This window comes from Hipposideros armiger, unplaced genomic scaffold (assembly GCF_001890085.2).
Source record: "Hipposideros armiger isolate ML-2016 unplaced genomic scaffold, ASM189008v1 scaffold_10, whole genome shotgun sequence".
Classification (NCBI taxonomy): domain Eukaryota; kingdom Metazoa; phylum Chordata; class Mammalia; order Chiroptera; family Hipposideridae; genus Hipposideros; species Hipposideros armiger.
Window position 1 is genome coordinate 6,305,986 of NW_017731360.1, and position 22,460 is coordinate 6,328,445.

General features: G+C 54.8%; 2 protein-coding genes across 2 annotated transcripts; both read left to right on the forward strand.

Moving 5' to 3' along the window:
* On the forward strand, positions 1-931 carry FAM229A (family with sequence similarity 229 member A). The gene is made up of 3 exons (XM_019659405.1): positions 1-222; positions 303-449; positions 677-931. The coding sequence occupies exons 1-3, from the start codon at positions 86-88 to the stop codon at positions 777-779; spliced, it is 387 nt and encodes a 128-aa protein (XP_019514950.1). The 5' UTR covers positions 1-85; the 3' UTR covers positions 780-931.
* Positions 932-19,914: 18,983 nt separating this feature from the next.
* On the forward strand, positions 19,915-22,307 carry MARCKSL1 (MARCKS like 1). Its single transcript, XM_019659445.1, has 2 exons — positions 19,915-20,210; positions 21,032-22,307. Exons 1-2 carry the CDS (start codon positions 20,124-20,126, stop codon positions 21,542-21,544), a joined length of 600 nt encoding a protein of 199 aa, XP_019514990.1. The 5' UTR covers positions 19,915-20,123; the 3' UTR covers positions 21,545-22,307.
* The last annotated feature ends 153 nt before the right edge of the window (positions 22,308-22,460 follow it).

The window sequence follows — 22,460 nt, forward strand, 5'->3', positions numbered from 1 at the left end:
GCCGCACCAAGTGCTGGAGCGGCGGAGGGTTCCCCGGCGGGAGGAACGGGTTCTGTGAGGTCAGCGGGCCGAAGCCTTTGTCACAATGCAGCCTTCCCCCTCGACGCCCGGGCCCGCACGCGCCGCAGACACCTGCCCGGCTCCTCCTGGACCGGAGCGTCCTCGCGCGGCCAGGGCTCGGGCAGCTGCTTCCAGCCTGGGACCGGCCTTGGCCTCCGGCAGGTGAGCAACAACCCACGGGGCGGGTGCAGGGAGGGGACGCCCGGAGGCCAGGAGTGGCGTGACCGCCCCTCCCCACGCAGAGCGCCCCGGGTCCTGGACATGAGTGCCCAGGAGCCCCCGCAGGGTCGAAGATTCCCTATAGAGGCCGGAGATTCCCCTAGCCTTGCCGCCGCCCCCGAGTCCCAGGACAGCCCAGAGCCAGTAGCTACGGAGCACAGCCCAGTCAGGTGAGCAGCCCCGTGGCTCGTCCTGCGTCCCGGAGTGCTCCCGGCCCATTCCTGTCCCCGGCCCACTTTTCATCCCCAGACCATCCCCCACCACCCCACCCCACCCCACGTAAGGGCCCCACATCCACTACCGAACCTCGGGGACCCCAAGTGCACTCCCCGGATGCGTCCCCAACAGGGTGGGTCGGCCCCCGCCTCAGGCTCCCCTGCCGCGCCTCTTTCCCCAGGCCGCTTCGACGCTGCCCCGGCTGCCACTGCCTGACGCTGCTGCACGTACCCATCGACGTCTACCTGGCTATGGGCGGGAGCCCCGGGGCCCGCGCCACCTAAGTGAGCCTGCGCACGCACGGCGTCTCTACAGGAGCCGGGCGGGGACGAGGCCCGCTGAGGTCGCGCGCGCCGAGCACGAGACAATGATGCACATTTTAAAATAAAAGAATGATGCACATTTTAATAAAGCACAGCATAAACTGTTCTTTCCACTCCAGGCTAGCTGTGTGTCTCTGACCCGTTGGATCGGGCCCGCCGACTGCCCTTCCCCATCCCATAGCACCTTCCCTCCCGCTGCCTCCTCCCTTGCATCCAGCCCCAGGGGCTCACCCGCCCTTCTCGTCCGCTTTCTCCTGGCTGGGGCGCTAACCCCGCCCCCCATTTCTTGCTGGTTATGACCCCTTCCTGGACAGCTCCCTCGGGCCCTGCCCCCATCATTTTCCCCGCATCCCTCTCAGTTCTCCATTGAAAATCACGTTACTCTGTCTTTCGGGGGTCTCAGAGAAGCTCGGGATTGGAGGAGGTGGGCAGACAACTTAGAATAAAGAAAATGACGACCCACACCACGCTCATTTAATTCTCCCAAGATGGAATTAAGTTTTGCTATCTGCTGTTTTGTGTCCTGGGCACCTCTGGTTTTGTTGGAAGAGTTTAGCAGCTGCGTCCATTTTGAGCCTTGGTTTCTCTTAGGACTGGTGGCACCAGAAAAAGATTGGGGAAGAAGCTGTTTGAAAAACTGATTTATTTCTATTTTACAGGTGAGGGAACTGAGCCTTGAGAGACTTGCCTGGGGTCCCCCTAGCACACACCTGTGTCTTCAGACTTAATGCCCTAAAAGCCATCCATCCATAGGGGCCCATGACACAAAGTTGCCTGGAAATGTAATATTTAAGTTGAATGGGTATTTCCCACTTTCCAATTTTGCTTTAATGAACCTGTATTTTAATATTGGAAAAAATATTTTGACCTAAAGATCAGATTCAGTCTCCTGTCCCCTGAGATCTAAGTACAATTGACTCAACACCCGTCCCCTAATCCACATGGGGTAGAAGCCTAAACTTTCCCTAGAGCACTTCAGAATCCCATGGTCACCCAAAAGGTGACTTATTGGCTTCCACACAAAATGCTCTCCCAGGCAGTGCCAAATGTAGGAGACTTATTGAAGGGGAGGTGTTTGCCGAAAGCATCTACTCTGAAGTAAAGACTTTTGACTTGACTATTCAAATCCTGGTCCTTTAAACATCCTGGCTCTTGAAAGCCCCTCTATGCCTATCTTTCTCCTTCACCAAAATAATCTCTGGCGTCAGGCCCTAGTGCTGGCTTCTCTCTCCTCCCTCACCTTTACCTCCTGGAGAACGCTGCAGGAGAATACCTCAGGGACTCTCAATACTTCTATTAAGTGGAATAATCCAGTTGTTTCCATCCCCACAAAACTCCACGCAGGCTTTACTCAGCCTAACAACCCATGCTGCTGCTCTGCAGAAAAAGGGCCTCCCCTCCTTCCCTGTAAACAGTACTCAATGTCCTTCGGAGGCCATTGTCATTTTAGAAAAAAATTATCAGGTTATGTATTGATAGGGTCTCTCCATTGCAAGCAACTGGTTAGCTTAAGCAAAAAAGGAATTGATTGTTTCAAGTGGCTGAGAAGAATATACACTAGTGATTAAAGGAAGAACTGTAGGAACCAGGGCATCTATCAGGCTGGAACCAAGGATTCAACCCCACCAGGACTGCCCCATTGTTCCTTTCTCATCCCTGATGGTCTCCTGGGCAGAGAACAGCTGCACCAGCTTAGAAATCCCAAGAAGGGAGAGGTGTTTTCTCCCAGTCTCCATACACCTACCCGTGGAAGGGCAGCGTTTGGCCCTTCTTTAAATCACATGCACACTCCTTGGGCGAATTACCATTGTTAGGGTATAATTATATGAGACTATAATTGACCAGGCTGGGACATAGGCAAACCTTCCCTTGAGGTGTAAGCACAGCCAGGTGATTGACAGAATCACCAGAAAATAATAGGTAAGATGGAGAAAAAATACTTCAGGAGCAGAGAGAGCTTATGCAAAGGTTGAAAGACTGGATAAATCTGGGAGAATAAGAAACCAGAAAAGAACAGGTAGAGAGTGGCAGGGGCCAGGATGACAACTCTGTTCCACGGCAATGAGGAGCCTTGGACAGTGTGACCAGGTGTCAGGCTTCTGGGTTCTAGTTCAGGTTTTGTCCCTGACTCAGACAATACAGGTCCACCAGGCCTGTGCAGGGCACTGGGGATTCCGTGGAGAGCTTGACCTCCATGGGCCTTGGCTCTCATAGAACTCACATGGCCTAGCAATGACCTACTGGGAGGCCTCACGCAGACAAGTCCCTTCCCTCAGGGCCCATTTCCTCACTGGTTAAAGAAAAAGGGCACCAGCTGATCTCTCTGGACCTTGCCAGCCCCCAAACTGCTCAGTCCTTCCCATTCTTCCTTTCTTTCATCTCCCTTGCTTCCCTTGTTCCATCTTCTCAACCCTCCTTTCCTTTAAGAAAGCTTTATTGCCACCTTCCATGTGCTTGGATAGTGAGTGATGCAAAGATTCCAGATACACAGCTTGCCAGTAAACATTCTAGTTAGCTCTAGGATGTCCATGAGCAGGAGAAAGGACATTCCAGATGGAAGGAACACGGTGGTAAAGGCCTGGAGGCAGGAAAGTGGAGGGCAAGTTCAAAGAATTCAATTCAATCAACTTTCACCAATACCTACCTGGGCCACACTAGGTGCTGAGAGCCCACGCCTGAATCTGACAGATGCCTTACCCTTGTAGAGCTCAAAATTTAGGGGATCCAGGAGGAGTTCACAGAAGAGAGGCTGGATCAAGGAGGCCTTGAGTTTGAACTTTGTCCTGTAGGTGACAGGGAACATGACAGGGTCCAACCTGGACCACTTCTCTCTATTTCTCATCTCCTTTTCCATCCCATTCTCTGTTGCTTCTTCCTCTTTCCCCCTGGAAAAGTTGCTGGCCTAAACTCTAGTCCTGGATTTGAGTCCTGATTGCCATTTACTAGCTATGCAAACTTGGGCTAGTTACTTAGCCTCTCTGAGTCTCCATTTCCAAATCTGGACAATGAGATTAATCACACCTGGTGGAAAGTTTCAGCCAAGTCATGTGAGCACAGTACCAGGTAGGAATCTCGGGCAGCTAGCACTTGATGAGCAAGAGAGGCTGCTGTTGCTGCTGCTGCTGCTCCTGCCTTCGGCTTCCAGGGGCAGCAGAGAGCCAACCAGTCCTGTCCCCAGGGGCTGGGTGATGCCCAGCTGTGGAGAGAATTGGGGAATCCCTCTTGCTTCCCTCTGCCAACTTCTCAGCAGTTCTGCTCAGGAGCCTAGGAGCTTGACGGGGGGGCATTTACAGGGGAATCCCCAGGCGGTAAAAGCAGAGCTGCCTCCCTTACCCTAGAGGGTAAAGCTGTCCCCAGACCCCAAAGCTGGAGCCACAGATCCCACTCTTATTCTCTAGGCCTGAGGAATGAGGAGGGGCCCAGGGAAAGGGGGATGCTTGCATCACTGCCTTTCCTGACTTCTCTCTCAGACACCTTATTAGCCAGCCCCTCCCTAACGGACCCCCTTTTAGAAGGAGGGGGCGAAGTACAGATGGACCCCCAGGTTACCATGGAGATGGCAGGGAAAGGGTTGCTGTATCACCATGGCAACAGTTGACGTCAGTGTTACCCTTTCCTATCACTTGATCTGAGAAGGGGGCAGCCACCCCAACCACAAGCAAGTCCCCCACAAAGCCTCCTTCCCTTACTGAGCCAATCAACCAAGGGGTCGACAGGCTTAATATAGTGCAGCAGTTAAAGGCACAGACTTTGATGTCTGTCAAACCTTGGTTCCAGTCCTCCTCCTGCCTCATCTTAGCTGTGTGAATTTGATCAAGTTCCTTAATCCCTGGAAGTCTCCTATGTACAATGTGGGTACAGAAGCTGCGGGCCTTCAGGGGTTAGTGTGAGGACCTCAGGGTATCATGCAGGTAGTCGGGCATTGGGCCATCTTGTGGGAAGTGCACACTGATATTAGGGACTGTCAAGAGTCCTGGGCACCTGTCAGGAAATTGTGGTCCTTCAGATATGGACTCACAGCCCCTAGAAGGCTCCCAAGACTTCTAAGGACTGGGCCCCTGAGACTGAGCATCTCAGAATTTGGGGGTCTCAGGGTGGACCCAGAGACAGTGGAATTTCCAGACTCTGAGGCAATCCCAGATGTCACTTTCCCCGACACCTCCTAGCATCCTGTCTCTAACCCAACTTCCCCTTTGTCCTCCCCTCTGACTCCTCCTAGGCCTTCTAAGCAGCTTCTACCTCTTGGGCCTCCATTTGCTCCTCTAGGAAAAAGGATGGATGAGGGACCCTAGGAAGACATCAGGCTACCTGACACCAGGAAGATCAGTGGGTTGGACATCACAGGCATATGGGGGCCCCAGCTCCCACTGGGCCTCTTCCCAACCCCCCCCCTTGTGGTAAGGGATCCAGAATCATTCCCATTCCCTCTCTCTCCCCCAACCCCCAGTCCAAGTGATCACAGTCTATTCTGCTCCAATTCCACTGCCAAACCCCTGAATCAGGCCCCATTGCTACTCATATGGATTACTCCAGCAGCCCCCTAACCAGTCTCCCTGATTCCTTCCTTGCTTGATCCCTCCGGTCCAGACATATTTTAGAAAGACCACAAACCCAGCCATGTCACTCCCCTATTGAAATCTCATCAATGGCTTCTTTATTATCACTTTTCCAGCCACACTGAACACCCTCAGATCTTTATAAAATGTTCTTCCCATCTTTAAGCATGCTGTTGCTTCTGTCTGGAATAGCCTCCCTTCCAATCCCACTTACCCTTCAGATCTCCACCAACTGTCACTTCTTAAAGAAGGCTCCACCTGTCTTCCCCCCCACCTCCCCCCACCCCGGCCCCATAGCACCTACTTGTCCCACTGTGTACTTGCCTGTTCCTTGATCCCTGTTGAGTGGCTATCTACCCCATTACACTATAGACTCACCGAGGGCAATGGCCTGTGTCATATTCATCCTGACATCCCCAGGGCCTAGAATGGGAGGGCTCAGGAGTTTGCAGAATGTCTGCAGATTAGACTATTAGTAAGTGAATGACTGCTTGATGAGTCCACAGAGAAGAGACCGCAGTGCTTTGAGGAGAAGGAAAAGCAGAGCCTGCAGCGGGGGCTGGAATGGCTTCCCTAAGGAGCTGACACTGGAACTGAGATGAAAAGCAGTTACCCAGGCAAAGACATGGGGCTGTGAAATGTCCCAGCACTGGGATTGGTATGTGCCATGGGTGAACTTGGTGCTGCAGACATTGTGCAGAGGGACATACTCATGTTTTGAAAAGACAACCCTGGCTGCTCGTGAGAACAGACCATGCAAGATATTGAGAGTGGCAGCAGGAGGCTGCTGCAGCCTCCCAGATGAAAGGCCTTGAGCCAGGTGTCAGCCGTGGAAATGGAGAAAAGCAATGGGGTTTACATATGTGCCAGAGAAGACAGAATTTTGTAGCTGCTTACATATGAAAAGGGAGAGAGAGGGAAGAGTCTAGAACCAAGCACAGATTTCTAGTTCAGGCAACTGAGAAAATGGCCAAGCTGGGGAACATGAGAGAAAGGGCAGCTATGGGGCATGTTTCCTGTGAGGTTAAGACATCCAGAGGGAGGGGTCCAAGAGACAGGTGTGGGGCAGGGAAGCTAGGTCAGGGCTGAAAGAGAGAGCTGAGCTTCTGACACAGGCGGACGCCGAAGGAAGGCATAGGAACAGATGAGAGTCCCCTGGGACAGACTGTAGAGGGCCCAAGAACACCCATGATTATTAGGCAGTGAGCAAAGGATGAGAAATTTGCCATGTGGCAGCAATCAGTAAGATAGCAAGAAAATCAAGAGTGCACAGTGTCCAGAAAAACGAGGGCACAAAAGTACTTCAAATAGGAGGGAGTATGACTGTGTCCAAGTTGCCACTGCTAAGGGGTCAAGTCAGATAAAGCCTCCAGAGCATCCCTTGGATTTAACAAGGTCAGTGGTGACCTTGACAACTGTTCCTGTGGAATGGTGGGGGAGGAAGCCCGGTTGCAGGGGTTGAGTGAGGAAGTAGAAACAGCGTGTGCATACAACTCTTTCAAGAATGTTGGCTGTGAAGGGGAGCTGGAAGGACACGGGTTGAAGGAGTGTTTTCTTCTTTTGCAAAGATAGGAAAGACTAGAGCCTGTTTGTTTGCTTCTGGGAAGGAGCTGTCAGCGGGGGAGAGGTTGGAGTCAGGGAAAAGGGGAAGGGATGAGATGAGGGAGATTCCCCCAAAGAGGGAAAAGAGGAGATTAAATCCCCAAATATGGCTGCACAACTGGGGGGCAAGTCAGGACCTGTACTGGACTCTGGGGGCTCAGAACAGCTGCCCGCTCTCCTCAGCAGCCAGTGTGAGTCACTGGGGGGGAAATAGCCCAACTGGCAGTGTGGGAAAGGGAGCTGGGCCAGCACATTCCTCAGGATCCCAATGGGTTGGGGAGCAGGGCCCAGCCTGGGCTCTGAGCCCTGAGCTCTGAACCCCATGCTCTGAGCAGGACAAGGGGTCAGAGAGGGGTTGTCTCACCCATCATTGGGGGCAGGGTTTTACTTTTGGCTTTTTTCTGTTCCTTGCTGAATCTGTTTCCCTTTCTGCAAAAAGAGTGGGTTAGACCAGATCAAGAACTTTTAGGGGGAGGAAGTAGGCTTCAGGGACCCTTTCTTGAATCTTTCCAGAAATACATGTGTGTTTGGAACTTTGCAGACTGTTTAGGGGTTTCCTGGAGTTCCCCAAAACTCTTTCCTTGCCACCAGATAAGACCTTCTGAACTGGAGCTGGCTAAGGAGCCTTCTGCCTCTGACATTTAAGAGCATCCTGGAGCAAGGGGAAAGGCTGTTACAAGGGCCCTGAAGGGCACAGGTTGGGGGCTCCTAAACTTGGGAGCGGGGAGGCCTTCTGAAGTGTGGGTTCTACCTGAGTACACCAACAGTGTGTGTGAGTGGAGGCTGAAGGCCCTGCGTGAGCTAGGGAAGGGTTTATCCATCCGGCAGCTGACCTTCCCGCCCTCAGCCCCCTCTTGCTGCCTCTGCCTGTCCTTGCTCTTCCCTCCTTGGTCCAGGAAGGAAATGTCTCAGGGTATCCTCAAGATCTGGTCATCAGCCCTATCCTACTGAAACACCTGAAGAAAGCAGACAACGGACTAGACCCCACCAGAGAGGTTGGCGCTGCCCCCAACCCGCGTCTGCCAGCTGAGGCCTCCTGCTAAAAACAGCCGGCCCCGCGGGACTATGGGCTTTCAGGCCTCCCCCTCCGTGCCCGGGCAGGTATTAAAGAGGCCCAAGCCGGGCCAAGCGTCCTGGACACCATGCTATTCACCGAGACTGCCCACTTCGTGGTGAATTTTCTTCTGTCCCGGTGAGGAGGCCTAGGGGAGGGCGCCGGCGGATCAACAGCCCTGGTTTGGCAGCTGGGAGGAGGAGGAGGCGCCCAGATCCTTGGCCCGATGGGGGCCTCCAATCCCCCTCCCAGTCTCTAAATCGACTAGGAGTGATCTCGGCCCACTCTTCCCCGCCTGTCGTGCCCTCCCGGGGTGACTGCTGCCCCATCTACCCGCAGGAGGCCCCGGGCCACGCCCCCGCACCGCCTGGACCAGGAGTTGTGTTTCTGGGGCTGTCGGGGCCCGGCCTTGCCGGAGCCCGCCGTCCGACGCAGTCTGGGCGACTACTGGCTGAGTCCGCAGCGCCGCCGCCCACCGGGCACCGCCTGGCGCTGGCCCGCGCGCAACCTGCTAGTGCTGCCGGGAGCCACCAGCCTGGCGGACATACCCTCGGCGCGCTGGCCCAGCTGCTACGGCTCGCGCCCGCGCCTCATGTGAGCGCGCGGGGCAGGGCGGGGCGGGGCGGAGGATCTGTGAAGGGGCGTGGTCTATTGCCGAAGGCGGGGTCTGTAAAAGGGGGCAGAACTGGGTGGGAAGGGTGGGGCCTGAGGCGACTGAGAGCCGGAGGAAGGGGCGGAACTAGGCCGAGTGGGCTAGACCCGGAGGAAAAGGGGAGATTTGTCCCCATCTTGTCTGCTTAATTTTCCCTTCCTCCAGGTGGAAGCACCGGTGGCAGAATATTAACTACCAATTCCTGGGCAAGAGGAAGAGACATCTAGTTCCCTTGCGCCCGTGAGAACCGGTGAGGGGCGGGGCCAGATGAGGGCGCCACGTCGGAGGGGTCTAGAGACGGGGCCTAGTGGAGAGGCAGGAAAAGGGCTAGGCGTGAGCACGGGGTGGGTCCCCGGCATTCGCTGTCTTGCGTGCTCGAGGAACTGGAGGGATTGAGCAGAAATGGGAAGGGCTCCACGGGCTGGGGGTGGGTCTCTGCGGGGTTATTTATCCCTGCCCTTCTCGGACCACCACAAACGTTATTTAAAAGATTGACAGATTTGGCCATATTAAGATTTCTGTGCATCAGAAGACACCTAAAAAAGTAAAATAGAGTTCCAAATAGGGCTTCTCAAACAATGCCAACTTTGTGCCCTGCTCAGGGAGTGCGGGGACCAAGATAGGTAGTGCCTTTGGGCACCAAGTCAGCCCCAGGGCAGGAGTGACTACAGTCCCCTCCCTCCCCCGCCCTTAACCAAGCTGAATGACCTAAGGCAGCGGTTCTCAACCTTCCTAATGCCGCGACCCCTTAATACAGTTCCTCATGTTGTGGTGACCCCCAACCATAAAATTATTTTCGTTGCTACTCTATAACTGTAATTTTGCTACTGTTATGACTCGTAATATAAATATTTTTGTTTTCCAGTGGTCTTAGGCGACCCCTGTGAAAGGGTCGTTCGACCCCCAAAGGGGTTGCGACCCACAGGTTGAGAACCGCTGACCTAAGGGAAGGAAGGCAGGCTCAGGGTCAACTTGACAGGCACTGTTGTGGGTGATCATTTTGTGTGTGCCTGTATGTGCTTACATTTTTTTGCATCTCTGAATGTCTGCATCCACCTTGCAGCATGGCTGTTTCTCTGTGTATCTGTCTAGCTCTGGTCTCTGTGTCCATTTAGTGATTCAACAAATATTTCTCAAGGGCCCATTTTAGTGGTTTGTGCCAGGTTTATACTCTGAGTCATTGGTGAAACAAACAGTTGAAGTCCCTGCCCTCGTGGAGCTTACGTTCTGGTTGGGGAGACAGACAATAAAAAGAGGTCAGAGATGAAGTATTCTGTGTTTTGAGAAGAACAGGGTGGGCCAGGGGCTACTTTATATGGAGTGGACAGACACTTTTTCTTGTTCACGGATCTAGAACAGTGCCTGACTCATAATTAGGGCTCAATAAATGTTAAATGAATGTATTTGTTGGTCAGGAGGTCCTGCCTGAGGAGGTAACTCTCAAATGAGGCCTGGAGCATGAGGGGTCCGCCACTCCAGAGCCTGGGAAGACTGTTCTGGGCAGAGGGAACAGCATAAGTCTAGTGGGTGGCCTCTTGCCTCTGGCTGTCTGTCCTGAAGTATTCCTACTTCTGTGTCTCTTGTTCCTGTCTCTTGTTTTTGTGATCTCAGGAGCCGTGGGGCAGGTTTAAACAGGGCCCTTCCAGAGTCTCTGGAAGTGAGGTCACTGCTGAATTTATTTATCCCACTGTCCCATTCTGGCCAGACTGGCCTGGCCTGGCCATTGTCCTGGAAGCAGCCCATTCCCCCCCCACACCCCCGTCCAGTGCCTCAGTCCAGTGACCTCTGGCTCTTTCCCAGGGTAGTATCCTGCAGCCCGGAAGGAAGTCCTTCGTCCTGTCTAACCGCAATCCCTGCTGAGGCAACCCCAACCCTTTCCTCTCATTCTGCCTTGTGGGCAGAGGGGAAGAGATGGGCTGGCCCTGTGGCAGCAGGTCCTGCCTGGACAGAGAGCCCAGTGAAGACCTGACAGAGTTGGGGTGACAAAACCCCTGCAGCCCCAAGGAGGTGAACCTCAGAGGGGCAGAGATAATCATTCACCTTAGAAGCCTCTGCCACATCCACTGTCTCATTTAACCCTTCAACACCCCATTTTACAAATGGCAGCTCAGCCGGGCCCAGAGAGGAAAACATGGCAGAACTGGCACTAGAACCTAGGTCTTTTGATAAAATAATAATCATAATAACTAATATTTATTGCACATTGACTTTCTGCCAGGCACTATTCTTAAACTTTGCATGCAATTTTCTTTCTTAAGCCTCACCATAGCCCTATGAGGTGGGTACCATCATTATTCCCATTATCCTCAGATGAGGAGGCTGGGGCTCAGAACCATTAAGTGACTTGTCCAAGGACACCAGCTAGTTCATGGCAGAGCTACATGTGAGGCCAGGCAGCCTGGCTGCTCAGCTATACACCCTGTACTCTGGGTTTCCAGAGGAGTGTCACAGATGTCTGTTTTCCAGGGACTTGGGGAGACAGGCTTCAGGTTCATCGCATGATGGTCCCGAGGCCACCTTGTGCCAAACCAGGATGAGCAGGAAGATGGCCTGGAAGCACGGCACAATCCTGTTTCCCCTCTCTGAAGATTGCCCTCCTCTGCCCTCTCTCCTGGGCTCTCTGTGTTTCTGCCCTTCACTGCCCAAATAAAGCTGCTTTCACCTCTCTCTGGCCCTCTCCACTTTGGGGGGTGAGGATTTCCGTTTTCCCCAATTCCCACACACTGAGTTAGATTGAACCCAAGAGCTGGGGGGCATTTTCTGTCACCCTGATCCTCCCACTGCACCCATCCCCACACAAACCCCCTGGTAGGGTAGACTGGATGACCCAGACCTAGCTCCTGCTCTGCAGACTCTCACAGTGCCACAGAGCGAGAAAGGCAGAGATGTATCCCAGCTCAGTAAAATGTCACAGGAGGGTGACATTAGTTACTATGAGGCACAGTGGGTCCCCTGGTGGGTCAGAAAAGCCTCCACGAAGGGTCCCTTGAGCTGACTCTTGATGGGTGGGCAAACACTGGGAAGGCATACACGCGGCATAGCACTCCAGGCAGAACCGGCAGCATGGAGAAATGTTTGATGATTTGCAGGCTACAATGGCCATCCCGCTGAGGGAACGGTGAGACTGGCAGCCAGGTAGGCTCTGCCTAAAATAAGGCTAGCTGGGCCTGGAGTTTCAAAGACCTTGAAGGTCAAAAGGGAGTTAGATATTCTCCAGGGGGAAGAAGGTAGCCATGAACAGGTTTAATGCAGAGGAGGGACATGGTCCTATCGTGGCATCTCCAGGCCTCAAGTCTTCCTGGGGTCTCAGATCCACGCTGGTGGGCAACGAGTGGTTTCCAGCCCTTAACTACGTCCAAGTCCTCTGGCACCTGTCTCTGTGCTCCCCTTACACACTCTCCTGGGTCCTACTCAGGACTGAGGCTGGGAGTGGGTCCTGCCTAAGCTTCCCTGCAAAGGCCGAACAGAGGGTGCTGGCCGCTAAGGAAGGAAGGAGTCTTTGGACTTCTACCTGGACTCATCCTCTCAGCGGTCAACAGCAGCCCCCCTTCCTTACCCAACACCCTTATGACCCAACCCCTGCCCTTTGTGGGGTCGTAGTCACATAAACAGGTAAGGGCGGGGGCAGCCCACCCCAGCTCCCCACACCCAGGACTCCTGGAGCCATCTCCTTTCTCCCTCTAGTTCCCTCTCCCTCCATAAGGAACCCGGTCCCCATCTCTGGTGCTCCTGGTTCCCTGAATGTCTCTGGACTTTATCTCTCCCTTTGCTCTCTGGCCTCACCTAGTTTAGGCCACTATTGCCTTGTCTAGACCAGTCTGATCAACTTTTTCCTGGGTTTCTTGCCTCTGATTCTGTTCCCTCTAATCTTTGTCCACCTGGGCCTATTTTTCTGTGTCTTGTAGATTCCTGTGGGACATCTGGGGGTGATCTCCAAGAGCAAGTGGAGTTCTGGAGAGATCTGAGCTGGAGATGGCAATTTCAGAGTCATCAGCCTATAGATTCTCTCACAGACACACATAGAGTAGCAGACAGAGAGAGACAGAGAGAGAGGTCATTTTTCTCTTTCTCTCCAATACAGATTTCTCTCCAGATCCATAGACATCATTTGATCCTACTGACATCATGTGATCCTAATGCTATTCCAAAGCCACTTCAACCCAACCTGTCCAAAACTGGCTTCTCCCCCATGTGTACCCCACTGCTCCTCTTTCAGGCTTCCTGTAGGTGGCTGGGCACCTCCTTCCACCCATTTGCCCAGACCAGACCCTTGGGCACCATCCTCCATCTTTCTTCCTCCTCAGTTCCAACATCCTTAGTCCTTCCTAAGTTTTGTCACTTCTGCCCCCTGAACACTTCCCTTACCTCTCTCCCTCTATTTTCCTTTAACCTTCAGCAGCATTTGACATGGAGGATCACTCATTCCTTCTGGAAACCATTTATTTCCTCAGCCTTCAGGACACCCCTACTCCTCTTCCTTTCTCACTGGCCATAAGCTGAGTCCTCCCACTGGCTCCCCTTCCAGAGTCTAAATGTTGGAGAACCCCTTTGTGCTGTCTTCTTGAGCCACTTCTCTCTAGTGGAGCCCATCCAGTACTGTGGCTTCAAATTTGGGATATCCCCGAACTCCTCTGAAGTTCAGACTTATAGCTCTATTGACTGCCAACCTGATGTCTCCACTGGGACTCGAGGAGGCATGGCAAACTTTAATTCCAAGGCTGCACTCATAATCCTGAGCGCTCTTCAGGATTATAATGTGAGAGTGGGAGCCCTAAGCCCAGAGACAAGAAGTATGTATGTGGTGGGGAAAGCCATTTCTTCCTCCTGGGGAATCTGGGGAGTCCGCAGCAGTGTTTTGATCTGGGTTTTAAGAAGAGGGCAGAAATTCAGCAAGTAGAGAAATGGAAAGAGGCACTGTAGGCAGAGGGAACAGCATATGCAGTGGCCCTGAGGTGGGAGAAGCTCAGCACACTGAGGAACTGAAAAGCCAGGAGAATTGAAGTTCAGTGGGCTGAGGAGGAGAGAAACCAGGCCTGGAGCATTGCGGGAGGGCCACCGGGATGTCAGGCTCCCTGTGCAGACAGGAGGGAAGGAGAATTTGTGGAGGGACTGGGAGGGGACAGACAGATGAAGTGTGTGATTGTAGGGGGCTCCAGAGTGTGTCTTTCTGGGAAGAGTCACTAAAAGGAGGTCCCAGGGAGACACTTCTGGGGTACAAGAGGAGAGGGAGGGAATCCTCAAGGTTCTGGAGAAAGGTGGATTCCTTTACCATTTAAGGAGCTGATTGAGCCAAATAAATTTCCGTCTGCACAATCCAGCATCTGTTCAGTCCAGATTAGTCTGGTTAGTCCGTCTACCACCTGCCCCAGAAGAATGTTGATGGAGGGGCCGAAGGTTATCTCAGGGTTGTCCTAGACTCCCACCTCCCCTCTCGAGGGCACACTGTTGTCCAGCCCTTGCCCAGCATGTCATGTAATCGCACCCAGGAACATTGATGAATACTTCCTGGGTGCTCTGCACCTCAGGTGCTCGTTTTTAAAGGCTTAACTCACTGTCACGTCACTAGCTCATTTATTTCACAGTAACCCTAAGAAGTGGGTACTATTATATTATCATTCCCGTTTTACAGAAGAGAATATTGAGGCTCAGAGAGGGCCTACAGCCTCACAGCTAGGATGTGATGGAACCAGCTCTTCACTGCTACAATTGCCTCAACACAATACCTCACTGAACCCTTGTCACGACCTGAAGTGGCACCCAGTGTCCTGGTTTTACAGAATGGGCATGGTGAGACTCAGGGAAGGGAAGGGACTTGTCAGCAGCTTGGGTCCAGATCATTTGAGAGGAGAGGCTGAGTGGGAGAGATGATGATGGGAGGTCTGAGCAGAGCCGTGAGGAGCGGGTGGGACTGGAGACTGGGCGAGAAGAGAATTTCAGTTTCCCTTTTAAAGGGACTTCCCCTAAGTGGGGGATTTTGGCTGGAAAGTTGTAAGCAATCCATATTCTACCTCTTCCCCAAAGGCACCCAGGATCTAAAAAGAAACTGAAAGCTGGGAAGAGGGGAGAGAGAGGTTCAGGACAGCCCAGAATAACTCGGTTGAATTTCTGGTGACCTCATCAAGCCTGGGGGACATAGGCCGGTGAGCTGGGATTACACACACATCTGGACTATTGGGGAAATTGAGTCAGAGTCAGCTCTATCTGATAGTGGCTGGGTCCAGCTCCAGCTTACACAGTAACCGCCACCATACACACACGCATGCAAGCACACATGCATTCACACACAGAGACCAGAAGAAAAGGGAGGAGAAAGCAGAAATAAAAAGTCTGGGCTGCCTAAACTTCTGAAAGGGAAATTCAGAATCCCTGTCCCTGTGATTTGGCGACTGGTTGGATGGTGGCTCCCAGGGAAGGGCCCCTGAGCAGTATCCAGACCCGGGTTCAAGGCTGGGTGATTGGCACGGAGGCTACGGACCTGGGTCCTGTTGATAACCGAGCCAGAACCCAGCATACCCAGTGTCAAGTCCCTGGGGCCTCAGCCCGGTGGCTGCCTTGCCTCTCTCCCTGCTGACATCCCTATTGGCTCCCCGCAAACCCAAAACATCAGAACCCTTTGTGGTTGCCTCCAACTGCTCCTAGCAGTGCCATGCTCCTCAGAGCTCCTGAAAACCCCTTTCTCATAGTCCTGTCTTCCTCCTCTTCTGCTCACATAAACTCTCAGCCTCTGGGCTTCGGTTTCCTCCTCTGTAAATGGGAACAAGGATGGTACACATCTCACCAGTTGGAGGTAATGAATGCATGGGAAGCAGCATTTAATCAGTGCTAGCAGCTATGATTGTTATTACTGTTGGTCATTACCGCCTTGTTAAAACTCTCCCCGGTGGTCAAGGATCTCCATGATTCCGTACCCTGGGGTTTTCTTTCCGCCTCTTTGGTGGCCACCTCCCGGGCTCCTTCCTGAGGCCCTCTCCTGCTGCCTACCCCTCCAGTGGTAGTGCTCCCCACTGCCCTGGTACTTCCTGGGTGACCTCATGTACTGTGTGGCTCCAGTTCCCCTCTTATAAGCAGCAAGCAGAGGCCCAGATTTCATGGGATTAGTTCTGACTTAAAACCTTCTGTCTGTTGTCCCTGTTCGGTCACTGGTCAGCCTGGGCCCTGGCCTTTGTGAGCGCATGTCTATGTGCCGAAGCTTATAGACGTCAGGCTGCCACCTGAAGGTTATCTCAGGATTGTCCTAGACTCCCACCTCCCCTCTCAAGGGCACACTGTTGACCAGCCCTTGCCCAGCATGTCATGTAATCGCACCCAGGAACATCGATGAATACTTCCCAGGTGCTCTGCGCCTCAGGTGCTCGGTTTTAAGGGCTTAACTCACTGTCACTAGCTCATTTATCTCACAGTAACCCTAAGAAGTAGGTACTATTATATTATCATTCCCCTTTTACAGATGAGAATATTGAGGCTTAATATTTTTATTTGTGGGGTTGTCCCCACAAATGTTCCCTGGGCACCTCAAACTCAGCAAGGTTAGATTCATCAACTCTCTCCCAATTCTTTTTTCCTCTGATGCCCTGTTTCAGTCAACGGATCCACTTTACCAGCTGTCACCCCAAACAGAAATGTGGGCAACAATTGCATCACTCCCAGCCAGTCACTGAATCCTGGGGAGTCTGTCTCCTAAACCTTGCTCTTAACCAGGTCTCTCCCTCCATGCCCCGCCCCCCCCCACACACACACACCATGTGCTGTTCATACTTTGTCCTGCTCTAAGCTCTTCCTCCATCCCTTGGCCCACCCATGTGCCCCCTCCCCATGCAGCCCACAGGCCCTTCATCTGACCCTGGTCTGGTCTTTCTTCTCCCCTTAGGCCACTGCCTGCCTCTTCTCTCAATGGAAAACCCCTGACGGCAGGGCCCTGTGTGACTCACAGCTGACACTCTGCCTTGGTGGGAGCAGGAGGGACTCCTTCGTGGGTGTGAATCATTGAGCCCAACCTCTCACTGAGCAAACTGAGGCCACAGCAGAGCAGTTACAAAGCAGGAGGAGGCAGACCTAGGGCGAGAACGAAGACCTGGGGCTGGGAACTGGGCTGTGCCAAGTCACCACTCCTGAGGCCTCCATTTGAACCTGGCCATTCCCTGATGTTTCTTCTCACCTCCAGGCCTTTCCCTCCACTAGGAAGGCCCATCCTCCATCTCTGACTAGATAGTGCCCGCTCACACCTCACCTGGCATCTGATCTGATCCCTCAGGGGTGTCAAAATGCCCTGTAACCTCCTTCATGGGGCAATGTTCTCTGCTGCCCTTCTCCACCTTCAGCCCCACTCCTGTGTCTCTCTTGAGGTCCCAGGCTTCCTACCAAGGAAATTCATTCCCTTTTGTCCATGGGGGCTAGCAGCATCTCAGGCCAGGGCCAGGGTCTGAGCTCACCAGAGAGCTGGGACAGATGGGGGATGTGTGAAAACATAGGGTTTCTAGTCTTTGAAGCTTCCCTTCCCCCAGGCTATCCCAGTCGCCCTGTCCTTCCCAATCCTCCTTTCCCTGCCACTCTTCCTGGCCAAAGCTCACGCCTTAAAGGTTCTGACCACCACAGCCTCAGTGACCCACTGAGGCACACACCATCACCCATGGGGACACTCACACAAGCACAAAGTATACACTCTTTCATCCACACACTCATGGACATTCACATAGCCCCTAACACTCATAGTTATACACCCAATCACAGTCAGACAACAGTCACTAACACACAATCTCAAGGACAGACAAGCACACGCCCAGAAAGTCTCAGTCACCAAGCCTCTCTCTCACCCTAAATACACACAAAGATGTAGACTCACACAACCACAACTATACACACCTGGTCACACACACACACACACACACACACACACACACACACAGAGTCAGTCACAAAGTCTCTCACACACAGACAGATACAGAGCAATACACAGTCACACACAGAGAGAAACAGACACACACAGTTGCACACAGGCCCCTGGAGACGCAGAACAATGGGCGCATTGTCTGGGCTGGCAGCAGCTGGGAAGGAAAGAGCCTCAGTGTGGACGGAGGAGGCTGTGGGGGCTGCTGTACCCAATCCCTCCCTCCCCATCCCCCCAGCATCCGAAACCTCTTCCCTCTTCCAGAAGCCAGCCTGGATTTGCTGAGGGATTGGGCTCTGAGGTAACCCCAGCCCAGCCTCCTGCGATTTCTGGTGGGGGGGATGCAGGGTCCCCTCTGTGCATCACAGCCCCTCTGGGGACTCAGAGTCCTTTAGCCCTGATGCTCCTCTCTCCTCCTGGGATTATCTAGACAATTTGCCTCTCATCCCTGCAGGGCAGTGCCTGGAAATAGGCAGCCCTGGGATCTGCTCTTAACCTCTGACCCCAACCCCTCCAGGACTCACACACCCTCCATCTGAGCCCTGCCAGCCGGTGCAGGCAGCGCCTGGCAGCATTGTGGGTTCCCTATTGTGGCCGAGACAGATGCAGGTCACGACGTCCATCCATTAGTGGCAGTGGGTGGAGAAGTCACTGTCTTGTCACTGAGCTTCCGTGGGGCATGGTGCCCCTCCCTGTCCCAAAGCTAGTTCTTCTTGCCTCCCACTGACCAGGCAGCCCAGATCTCAACAGAATTCTTCCCGGGGCTTCCTTACAGCCCCCAGCCCATTTTAGCAGGCCTCTCCACTCTCTCACCCTCAGCTACTGGTATCTGCTGTGTGCCCTTGGACATGTCACTTTCCCTTTCTGAACCTCACTGTTCCAATCTGTAAAAGGGGGAGGAGTCCTAATGAAACTGAGTGGACTCCTAGTCTCTAGTCTCAGAGTGGGGATGGGGATGGAGGCTACAGGAGCGAGTGAGTGTTAAATGTCGAAGCCACCTCAGCCCTTCCCTGTTTCTCTGTGGTCAGATCTGTGGGGAGTTCCTGATATCTCAGGCCGGGGGTGTTTCCACGCCTGACAGCCTCAGGCCTCCCAGGAGGCCTAACCCATTGTAGGGAGGTGGGGAAGGAAGGACATACCAAACTAGCTGTACAGGACACAGCCTTGCTCTTGCAACACTTTGCTTCCTCCAGTCCCCATCCCTTCTCCTGGGGGCTGAGGATGGGCAGCTGGACACACACATAGGAGTCAGCCAGGACACTGGGCTTCCCATTGGCATGTCCAGGCTAGGGGACGGGGAAGTGTCAGGGGACTAGAGCTGGAGTCTTCAGCCACCACCCTGACTCTACTTCCAGGCTCCCTCACTCTTAGGCAGGGAAGGAGGCTGGGGTGGGCAACCTTGGGGGCTGTCCTCAAGGGGCTATGCCAGGCGAGGAGAAAGCCGTGGTGATATCCCACTCTTCTTCTTGAAGAACTGGGGTGTTTTAAGGTCTGCTTGCTTGATGGGGAGCCCTGATGTAGGGGAGCAGATGTTTGGGGAAAGCACCAGACAAGTCAGACAGGTTATGTGAACGTCTCTGAGCCCCAGGCTCTTCAGCTTTCAAATGGAGATGGAGATGTTGTTCAAGGTCACAGGACCACCTCAGGTGGGGTCCAGGCTGAAGGCACAAGGGACCAAGGGTGAGCTTGTCTGTGGGGGCTCAGTATGACTGGCCACCAGGGACTGAGAGGAGGGATGAGAAACGGGCCTCACTAGTCTGACCAGTGACCCTGCGGTGGGTCAGAATACACCCCCACCCCTACCCCTATCCCCCAAGGATGGCCGGTGGAGGCTGGCTGGGAAGTGGGTGTAACCTCCGACCTGTCTCGGGCCTGAGGGGGCACAGATCCCAGAGAGGGGCCCTGCAGCTTCAATGACCACATTCTCTGGAGCGTAACTCAGAATCAGCCGTCAGACGAGTCTGGGCATGTGAGCCGTTCCAGGAGTTCTAGCGGGGAGACTGACAGGGACTGCCCGTGCAGGACCAAGGTGATGGGGGCCACTCAAAGTGCTGGGCGTCCCGCTGAGAGGAGGGCCGTGAGAAGAGGGAATGCCTGCTCTCTCCCCTTTCCTCTCGGAGCGCCTCTCCGCCCAGTTCGCCGGAGAAACTGCCTCTTTCCTTCCCACACCAGACCCCACCTGCCCCTGGTAGTCGTGCGGGTTGGGGGGACCAGACCGTCAGCATCTCCCACTGCGCAAGTGGGGCCCAGCGACCGGAGCCCGCCTTCGCCCCTCGATTGGGCGCTTATTTAAATGTCCGGCCCCGCCCCGAGCTCCGGGAGCATATATATAGGCAGCTCGGCGGGCGGCGGGCGGCATTCTGGCGCGGAGCAGAACGGCGGCGGTAGCAGCTAGCGGGTCGGGCGCGGAGCGGGGGTGCAGCTCGGTTTCCCCCCGATACCCCTCCCCCTCAGGCGCGAGCCCCACCCCTCCGCCGGCCAAGCCGACCCCGTCGAACTATCCCCTGCGGCGCGAGCCCGGGGCGGCTCCGGGCGCCCCCCAGCAGACCCCCCCATCATGGGCAGCCAGAGCTCCAAGGCTCCCCGGGGCGACGTGACCGCCGAGGAGGCTGCAGGCTCTTCCCCCGCTAAGGCCAACGGACAGGTGGGTGCGCTGGATACGGCCCGCCCTGGCCCCCTCCTCTCGCACCTCGCCCCCTCTAGGGCCCTGGGCCGGGGCCGCGCGCTTTGTCCGGCCCGGGACACGCGGCGCCCCCTCCCCCGCCCGGTCCCTTTGTTCTCCGCGCCGCAGCCCCCGCGGGCGAAGCAAGGGGAGGGGCGGGGAGGGGGCGCCGGCCGAGCCCCGCCGCCTTCTTTGTTCGAGGCCCTGGCCCCCGGCGCTGCCCCCCGGCCGCCCTGAGTGCCGCGCGGGGAACAAAGGGCCGCGCCAAGGGGGCGCCCAGGGGCCGCTGGGCGGGTGCCCTCCCCTCCCGGCACTCCATCCGCAGCCCGGACCTCAGTGGCCCACGGCCTTTTTTCAGGGGGAAGTCGAGATGTGGGGAGAACCTGCGGTGGGTGGGGGGCCGTTTAGTTTACACAAAGCTGGAGGCCAGGGCAATAGGCCGTCCAGGTGCGGAGGACAGCGCCCCGGGGTGGCTCCCCGTCCAATCTCTGCTTGCCCGCCCGCCCGCCGGGGCTCCACGGCCGCCAGCGGGTCTGCGCGGAATGGAGAGTGCGCCCCGGGGGAGGTAGATGGGGGGCCACGGGACCCCAGCGCCTCCTGCCGGCCGCGGCCTCCGTGCTCAGCCCCAGCGCGCCTGGAGAGGCAGGAGGGAAATGTTTGACGGGATCCGGGGTGTGGGGTGAGGCTACCATCAGACTCTCGGGTTGCAGAATGAGTCGGGCTCTCGTTGTCTGGAAGAGGTCAGAAGCGGGCTACGATGGGGGGTAGAGCCCTGGCCCTTACTGCTCTCCTCTGCCCTGCAGGAGAATGGCCACGTGAAAAGCAATGGAGACTTATCCCCCAAGGGTGAAGGGGAGTCGCCCCCCGTGAATGGAACAGAGGAGGCAGCCGGGGCCACTGGCGATGCCATCGAGCCAGCACCCCCTAGCCAGGGCGCTGAGGCCAAGGGGGACGCCCCCGCCAAGGAGACCCCCAAGAAGAAGAAGAAGTTCTCTTTCAAGAAGCCTTTCAAATTGAGTGGCCTGTCCTTCAAGAGAAATCGGAAGGAGGGTGGGGGTGACTCGTCTGCCTCCTCACCCACAGAGGAAGAGCAGGAGCAGGGGGAGATCGGTGCCTGCAGTGAGGAAGGCACTGCCCAGGAAGGGAAGGTTGTTGCCACCCCCGAGAGCCAGGAGCCCCAAGCCAAGGGGGCAGAGGCTAGTGCTGCCTCCAAGGGAGGAGACACAGAAGAAGAGGCAGGGCCCCAGGCTGCCGAGCTGTCCACTCCCTCGGGGCCGGAGAGTGGCCCTACACCTGCCAGCGAGCAGAATGAGTAGCTGGGTGGGGGCAGGTGGGTGATCTCTAAGCTGCAAAAACTGTGCTGTCCTTGAGGTCACTGCCTGGACCTGGTGCCCTGGCTGCCTTCCTGTGCCCAGAAAGGAAGGGGCTGTTGCCCCCTCCCAGCCACATTCCCTTTCCTCTTCTCCCTCTTGTGGATTCTCCCATCGTCCACCTGGTCTTCCTCTTAAGGCCAGTTGAAGATGGTCCCTTGCAGTTTCCCGTTAGGTTAGTGATGTGAAATGCTCCTGCCCCTGGCCCTACCTCTTTCCCTATCCCCACCCCTGCAGAAGGCAATTGCTGGTTTTCTCCCCCAATTCTTTTCCAAGTAGGTTTTGTTTACTCCCCAAATCCCTGAGCCAGATGTGGGGTGCCTACACTCCCAAACCCTGAGTGTCCAGCCTTCCCCCTGTTGAGTTTTTAGTCTCTTGTGCTGTGCCTAGTGGCACCTGGGCTGGGGAAGGACACTGCCCCTGTCTAGGTTTTTATAAAAGTCTTACTCAAGTTCAAACCTCCAGCTTGTGAATCAACTGTGTCTCTTTTTTGACTTGGTAAGCAAGTATTAGGCTTTGGGGTCGGGGTGGGGAGGTCTGTAATGTGAAACAACTTCTTGTTGTCTTTTTTCCCCCCTCCCAATGTTGTAAATAACTTTTAATGGCCAAACCCCAGATTTGTACTTTTTTTTTTTCTAACTGCTAAAACCATTCTCTTCCACCTGGTTTTACTGTAACATTTGGAAAAGGAATAAATGTCGTCCCTTTAGTGCTGCTTTTTAATGAGTGGTCTTCTTGGGGGAGGGTGAGAAGATTGGTTAATCTCAAATTCTGAGGGAGGGATGACAGGTAAGATTGTGCGTTTTTTTTGTTGGGGGGTTTGCCCAGCTCCTCATGGACCCCAAAAGGGCAGGAAAGTGGA

Excerpts from the sequence above, each read along its gene's own strand:
- FAM229A (XM_019659405.1), top strand. The coding sequence starts at position 86 with ATGCAGCCTTCCCCCTCGACGCCCGGGCCCGCACGCGCCGCAGACACC. Across the intron at positions 223-302 it reads CCGGCCTTGGCCTCCGGCAG|AGCGCCCCGGGTCCTGGACA; the intron begins GTGAGCAACAAC and ends CTCCCCACGCAG. Across the intron at positions 450-676 it reads ACGGAGCACAGCCCAGTCAG|GCCGCTTCGACGCTGCCCCG; the intron begins GTGAGCAGCCCC and ends CTCTTTCCCCAG.
- MARCKSL1 (XM_019659445.1), top strand. The coding sequence starts at position 20,124 with ATGGGCAGCCAGAGCTCCAAGGCTCCCCGGGGCGACGTGACCGCCGAG. Across the intron at positions 20,211-21,031 it reads CCGCTAAGGCCAACGGACAG|GAGAATGGCCACGTGAAAAG; the intron begins GTGGGTGCGCTG and ends TCTGCCCTGCAG.